A 7,373-nucleotide genomic window follows, 5' to 3' on the forward strand; every position below is an offset into this window, starting at 1 on the left:
GTCCTTGTTATTAGTTTTTTTTTTCACCGCTATACAATTGTCAGTTTTCTTAACGACGTCTTCGCAATCTGTAGTGCTTTAATATTTACACGCAGAACTACGCGTGGACGGTAGTAGTGGATGCAAAGTTCCTCTGAGACGATGGTTTCCTCTGCATCCCCATTATCGGTTGACGAACCCGATTTGTGGGATGCGAGTGAAATGCCAGTGGAGCTTTCAAGGCAGTTGGCAGTCGTAGAGGCAATATCCATAAAGTATGCCAACACGCAGTACGAGGGCTTTGGCTCCTTTCATTCAGAAAATGTAGAGGATGTTATAGGCATGGATGACAAAGAATATCGTCCTCCCTCACTTCCGTCCTTTGCTCGCAGGATCCTTTCCTCCACTGAGCTTCAGGAGATTCGGACTATGGGCGATAACGAGGCCAGAGAGGAAGAAATAATGCAGCGCCCAGTTGCGAGATGTGACTTCGGGCGTGTGTTCCGCCGAGAGCATTTTGTGGTAACGCCTAAATTCGTGTTCCTCAACCACGGCGCCTTTGGTGGAGCGCTGCGCGGTGCATTAGAAGTTAAACACAGATTTGAGATGATGATGGAACATCAAGTAGTACAATACATGGACCGAATTCTGCTTCCACTTGCGTTGTACAGTGTCCGGAGGCTTGCAGAGTTTGTTAATGCGGACCCCAAACAAATAGTCATTGCGACAAACGCAACATTTATGTTGAATTCCGCCATGGAGTTAATTGAGAAGGATGACGTTGTTGCATACTTTGACACAGAGTATCTTTCCGTGTACAAGATGATGTACTTCCGATGCAAGAAAGTCGGTGCTTCTCTCCATGAGGTTCCCTTACTGAAGTATTGGAATAACCCGGATATTATGGGTGATGACGAAGCTCTGACTCGTGAAATGTGCTCTAACCTGCCAGGAGGTTGTACAACGGTTGTGGTTGATCACATCACGTCAACTACGGCCCTCCTCTTTCCGGTGTTCACGCACCTCATTCCGTCTCTGAAGCGCTGTGGCGTGAGGAAGGTTATTGTTGACGGGGCTCATGCTCCACTCCAGGTGGACTTGGATTTTAAAGCACTTCCAGAGGAGTGTCAACCGAGCGTTTTCGTTGGTAATCTGCACAAATGGTGTTCTCTCCCTAAATCTGCTGGTTTCATGTGGGTGCACAGCACGCTAGTTGATTCCGTCCATCCTGTTGTGCTGTCACACGGGTCTGGTGACGGGCTCTTGTCGGAATTCATATGGGACGGCACCCGCGACCATAGTAGTTATCTTTGCATACCAGCTGTTATCGACTTTTGGTATGCTCAGGGACACAAGCGCGTGAGGGAGTATTGCATAGACTTGCTTCAGCAGGCAGCAGTGATGCTCTCGGAAAGTTTTGACACGAAACTTGTTAGCCGTCATTCACCATTTATGAGCCTGGTTGAACTACCGAAAGTGTTGCAAACTCCCAATGTAACACCAAGATACCTCCAGGACGTTCTACACGATGTGTACCGAGTGGAAGTGCCCGTGAAGAAGGTGGAGGGACGGCTGTATGTTCGAATCAGTGCTTTTGTTTATAATGAGCGTAGCGACTATGTGTATCTGCGTGAAGCCGTGTTGAGCATGAGCAGGAAGTTGGGTAGTATACTGATGCGAAAGGGAGTTTCGGGGAAAACGGAGGAGACTCCACCAGATAATCAAAAGGTTCTTAGTGACAAACATGTACGGGAAAAAACCGGCTGCGGGTTGTGCGGACTTAACTCCGTTTCAAAGAGGCGCAGGGGTTCACGGTTTTGATTCGGGTATTTTGTAGCTGAGAGACAGCTCACTCCTTTTGATGACCGTTTTAGTCATCTGTGTTGTAAAACACATGAAAGAATGGTCGTGTATTAGTGGTATGCTATGCTTTTGTTTTGTTTTATTATTTTTTCTCCTTGTTTCATCCTCCCCCGTCCTGTGTTCTCGTTTTCTTCCATCGGTAGTGGTGCTTCCCTTTTGGAGGCTCGCTTTTACCCCCTTTTGGCATTATTTTTATCGTTGGTATCGTTCATCCATGTTTATTTCACGTATCGGCATAATTCCACACACCAACCCACAATTGTGTATTCGCGCACGGATCCAACGGATTGTAACGCTATTAGTTAGTGGAAAAGGGGGGTCAATTAAATAACAAATGCGCCTGAGGAAGAAACGAATGATGATATATACATATATATGTATCAGAAGAGATGAACTAATCCGATAAACCTTTAATTTTTAATCATCATGATACCGGCGCGCGCACTCTACCTGTTTTGTATTTACTGGGGAGAGAGGGAGGGAGGGGGGAAGGGGGAAAAGGGGCCGGAAAAAACCGCTGCATACTTCCCGGACTTGTTTGTTTCCTTTTCCTACCCAGTCCCACCACCGTCGCGGAGCTGAACTATCTTGGTGTGGACTCGTTCAGCTACAGACGCATGTGCTTACTTGCATTTGAGGTACATATATCCATTATTCTTTTTTCACTTCGCCATCAATTCAAACTATCTTCTCACCTGTAACTTCATAATTTAATGGAAGATAAGGGGTATTACTTACGAACAGAAGGGAGTAACCGAGAAGTTGAACACAAAAAGGGTATGCCGCCAACTAAAGGAGGAAAGCGTCCGCTCCCACTCGGTGGAAAGGGAAAGGGCAAACGCCCACCCGGTCAGACAACAAAGTCATCAAGCAGCAGGAAGAAGAGTGGCGCTCGTCGCGGAAAGAAACAACAACGTTGGGATTTATACATCCACCGAACTCTCCGTCAAGTTTACAAGCGCGGCACGCTCTCCAAGGCTGCCGTCCGCGTCCTATCATCCTTCATTGAAGACATGTACGGGAAAATTCAGGCTGAGGCGGTTCATGTGGCGTGTATTAACAACGTAAAGACTCTTACTGCTCGTGAAATTCAAACATCCGCGAGGTTGCTTCTTCCACCAGAACTGGCAAAGCACGCCATGAGTGAGGGCACAAAGGCAGTCGCCAAATACAACGCGTCACGCGAGGAGGCGTACTCCAAGGTACTGTAGAGCATATATTCAAGATACAAAGGAAATAGATCATTTTCCTTTCCTTCTTGTTTCCTCCCTTCCTGTATTTGTGAGTTTTTTTTAATTTTCTGTTGATTACTCACCGCTTTTGTTGTTGTCGTTGTCGCCCGTTTGGTTGCTCGAGATCATCATTTTTGTTTCCCACTTCGTGCCAGGAGGTCTTACATTCCTTTTGTTGTTTTGTTATTTGCATTTCCCAACCCTGCCTCTCCACACCTGCGAAAAGAAAAAAAAATGCACTGAAAAGGGAGGGGATTAGCCGTAACATTAGAAACATAGACCGTGCAATGTTTGAGAAGGGCGCGGAAGGAGAGGAGGAACTGGCAGAAATGGGAAGAAAAAGATTTCGAGCGGTTGTCTAAAGGGGTGGAAGAGGAGGGAAATACCGGCGTACTTAATGCAGCTGCACACGTATACGCCTATACATTTGTTGGAAGAAAAAATTATATATTTAGATATGTGTGTTTGTGTTTGTGTGTGTGCATTTGTACGTTGTGCAAGGAAAAGCATGTTGGAGTCAAAATGCGATACACCAGCAGGGCCGACAGTGTGAAGGAGGTGATCCACACAAACTTATATATCTACATGTGTTTGTATTACATGGTTTGGAGAAGTAAACAGAACCGAAACAAAAATATATATTTAAATAGACAAACACACATACACACACACGCACCAGAACGAACAGTAGCTACTAGGATGTTGGTGGAAGAAAGCGTAACGTGTATGCGAGTGCTGAGAAAAGAGAAAGCGGCGCGCCCTGCATAGATACGCTGTTAGTTCCACGAGCACAGCTTTTTTTTTTCATTGTTTTGTTTGTCCTCCTCGCTGCGGCCGCTTTTTCGTTCTGTGTTTGCCTTCCACATTTTCCCGCAAATCCGAAACATACTTTAGAGGAAATTACGCGCTAGATGTGCGATTAGTCATTACTTTGACCTGCGCGTTATTGGGTGCTCCATCACGTGCACCGAGGTGTCGTGTCTCCGAATGCACTCCCTCTCCGCTTCCCCTTCCTTTGGTGTGTTACATTTACTTTGTTCCCTTCGCAACTTCTGAATTTTGCGTTCTCACGGTTCCCTTTATTTTTAGCAGATGTCTAGTCTACCTTCAGATTCAGCGGAGGGTTTTATTATATCCCATGACAGCAGATGCAATTCGTCCCCTGTAGCGCTGGGAAATCTGAGTCGCAGTCGTTGCTGTAGGAGAACTTTCATTTGGAGTCCCGACGCCTTCAATCAGCTAATTCCCGTATCTATCACGTCGGCCCTGGTTTTCGGTGTCGTCTTCACACTGTGGAATGATTTGGGAGTCGCTGAGTTAGTTTTTCTTTTCTTTTTACTTTCCATCGCCTACACCTCCGCCTTTATCCTTAGCTCCTCCGATCCGGGCGTATATCCACGCCTTCGGTTGAGTGAAGTCGACCCACTGCGGGACCGGATGGAATTAGTCTATTGCCGCGTGTGTAATCTCCGTCGCCCCCCGCGGACATCACATTGTTACGAGTGTAACGTTTGTGTACGAGAGCATGATCACCACTGCGGGGTGTTGGGTGGTTGCGTCGGGCAGAGGACTATGCGTTGGTTTGTATTATATCTAATATCTATTAGTGGCGCGTGCATCCTTGGGTTACTTTGGCTCATCCGTGGGCTGCTTAGGTTGGGCCCTATGGTGGTGATGCCATCGACCAACTCTTCGACCGTTAGGAATGTCAGTGATCGTGGGGCAGCTCCATCGTCTGCCGCTTACAAGGGTGAAGATGTGAAAGCTGCTGCAATTATAGTAATGTTCATCATTCTTGTCTTGATTACCATGCTTGTTGGAGGTTTAGCAGGTTATTATCTTTATTTGGTTGCAACGTCTACCACCCGTCGGGAAGCGCAGAAGAGGACGCCACGAACGCATACCAGCTTTACCCTGAAGGGAATGGTGAGTAATGTGGTGAATGTCATTTATCCACCACCCTCTCTGTTGATTGAGCCAGCGGGCGCATCCGATGTTCACATGGTATAGCATATATTTGCCATTTTCTGCTCAGGTGGGCACCGCTGTTCTTCTTGTTGTTCTTTTCGACCTCCGGACCTGTTTGTCAACTTCCATGCTGGTGCACACAGATGCGCATCTTCGTCTATCCCGCAAAACTTTTGTCCCTTTCCCCATTTACTTTTCTATCTGAAAAAGCTTTCTGTCCACAAGCCGGTGAGGCTCTTCACATGTTAGCTTGAATTATTATTACTATCGATGTTTTTCGTTTTGCCGTTTGCGGCTACAGTCATATATAGAAGGTGAGTGGGGGAGAGTGATGGAGGTTGTTGCCCAAAGAATACTTCGCGAAAACTTGAATCGTTCCCCCTTTCCGGTTGCCCGAACAGCAACCAAGTTTGGTCGATTCGGGAAAAGGAGGAGTAAGATGGGTGTTTTTTTTTGTTTTTGTTTTTTTTATGTTTCAAATTTCCTTCAAATCGGTGATTTTCCGAGCGTACACTCCACAATGAGCATGATACATATTAATAATGCTCTAGGGCGTTTGCACAACTGCGTATTGAGGATCATAACGAACCTTGTTCGTTTCGTCTTTTCCCCGTGGATTACAATTCTTTCCATCCTTCTTTTCCTTTTCCGGCGAATAGTTTTCCCTTGTTTTCCCTTTTATTTCCGGGTGCTAGGAGTGCTTGTACTCTTACCGCGTGCGGCACGACGCTGCTCACTCTCTCTCTTCAACTGCATCACAGAACCGGGTCCAAGAGGGGACGCCTGTGGACCGGTAACACCGAGGTGGGGGTTCAAAGCAGTTAATTAGGGCACCACGAGGGAACGAAGAAAAGAAAAAAAAACGCGTGCATACGATTGTGCGTGTGGGAGTGATTTGGGTTAGTGGAAGGAAGAGGAGACTGCAGCAATAATAAGGAGATCCCGTTTGCGTGGTACATACCATGCCCCAATGTGGCACGGAAAAACATGTATCTGCACCTCCTTCTTACACCGGTCCATTTGTTGCCGTTGTCGTGGATCTGGACGGGACGATACTTGACGACAACCACCGTGTAAGTGACGTTACAAAGGCAACTCTTTACGAAGTTGCGTCATGTGGTGTGCACATCATCATTGCCACTGGCCGTCCTCGTGAGGGTGTGGCAGCCATAGAGCAAGAGCTCAATAGTTATTTCCGTTGCAACAGCCGTGTGCCTGGGCGTGCCACTTCTTTGGCAGAGGTTAAGGGATTTCATTTGGTGGCGTCAAATGGCGCGCGGATTTACAACACAACGGGGGAACTCATCTCCGCAGAGAGTATTGATAATAGTGTCGTTCGTGCTATATATGAGCGCGTTACGGAGTCGAATATCAATGCCAACAGTGAAGACTCTATGCTGGTGTCTGTCCACCAGACGGGCGCGTGGTGGGTAAATAACGTACTACCTGAAGAATGGCTGCGGCGTAAGTATGGAACCCTGCCGGAGGTGCGGCAAAACCTCTCGGATTTTCCAACGGATGGTGTTGGAAAAATATGCCTTCGATCCTTTAATGAAGGCACGCTTCGCACGTTCCAAAAGGAGCTAGATACGAAGTACGAGCACTACATAACGACCGTCATGACATCTGATCATTGCTTGGATATTATGCCGAAAGGAGTTTCGAAGGCATCGGCCTTGAGGATGGTTGGGGAAATTTTGAACTTTGAGCCACATCGGGATGCCATTGCATTTGGTGATAGTCTCAACGATAGGGACATGTTAGAGAGTGTGGCTAAAGGGTGTATAATGAAAAATGGGAAGAATGAACTGAAAGAGCTGTTGCCTCATGTGGAGGTAGTTGGTTGCAATGAGGAGGATGGAGTGGCGCATAAGTTACGTGAAGTGTTTCTGCTGAGCTAGGCAGAGGAAAAGGGACGGAAGAAGATTGTTTATGGGTTCACAACTGATATGACATTCTTCCGTGTTTTACTCCTTACTTTTTTAGTTGGACATGTTTCTTTTTGTTTTCTCTCCCCCCTCTTTTCCCTTCCTTCGATTCAACAACAACACCAACATATATGAAGAGAAGGCTAACATGTGACTTTGGACGGAATTGAAGCTGTTCTTGCTCTTCACATAGTTTTGCAATCAGCTGTTCTTCTTTTCTTTTCCACTCCAAATTTTTCTTAGTTTAAATCTGTGTTTTCCCCTCTTTTTTTTTTTTGCCACGCCTTCATTTGTTTCACCATCTTAACCGGCACTGCATACTGCCGTGACACTACTTTATCTTCCTCTCCCGTCATCCTTCCGTTATTCCTCCCTTTTTGTATACTTGAAGAGGGGGGGGGGG

General features: G+C 46.6%; 4 protein-coding genes across 4 annotated transcripts; all 4 read left to right on the plus strand.

The window, feature by feature from the left end:
- Positions 1 to 120: 120 nt before the first annotated feature.
- TEOVI_000241700 (uncharacterized protein) lies at positions 121 to 1,800 on the plus strand (the record flags this gene model as incomplete). Its single annotated transcript, XM_067225499.1, has 1 exon — positions 121 to 1,800. One exon carries the CDS (start codon positions 121 to 123, stop codon positions 1,798 to 1,800), a length of 1,680 nt encoding a protein of 559 aa, XP_067081600.1.
- An 821-nt stretch (positions 1,801 to 2,621) lies between these two features.
- Positions 2,622 to 3,053, plus strand: TEOVI_000241800 (histone H2B variant, putative; the record flags this gene model as incomplete). Its single annotated transcript, XM_067225500.1, has 1 exon — positions 2,622 to 3,053. One exon carries the CDS (start codon positions 2,622 to 2,624, stop codon positions 3,051 to 3,053), a length of 432 nt encoding a protein of 143 aa, XP_067081601.1.
- Positions 3,054 to 4,166: 1,113 nt separating this feature from the next.
- TEOVI_000241900 (palmitoyl acyltransferase 9, putative) lies at positions 4,167 to 5,084 on the plus strand (the record flags this gene model as incomplete). Its single annotated transcript, XM_067225501.1, has 1 exon — positions 4,167 to 5,084. The coding sequence occupies one exon, from the start codon at positions 4,167 to 4,169 to the stop codon at positions 5,082 to 5,084; it is 918 nt and encodes a 305-aa protein (XP_067081602.1).
- Positions 5,085 to 6,004: 920 nt separating this feature from the next.
- Positions 6,005 to 6,943, plus strand: TEOVI_000242000 (haloacid dehalogenase hydrolase, putative; the record flags this gene model as incomplete). The annotated part of the gene is made up of 1 exon (XM_067225502.1): positions 6,005 to 6,943. One exon carries the CDS (start codon positions 6,005 to 6,007, stop codon positions 6,941 to 6,943), a length of 939 nt encoding a protein of 312 aa, XP_067081603.1.
- Positions 6,944 to 7,373: the final 430 nt, after the last annotated feature.

This window comes from Trypanosoma equiperdum, assembly GCF_001457755.1.
Source record: "Trypanosoma equiperdum strain OVI genome assembly, contig: ctg_549, whole genome shotgun sequence".
Taxonomy (NCBI): Eukaryota; Euglenozoa; class Kinetoplastea; order Trypanosomatida; family Trypanosomatidae; genus Trypanosoma; species Trypanosoma equiperdum.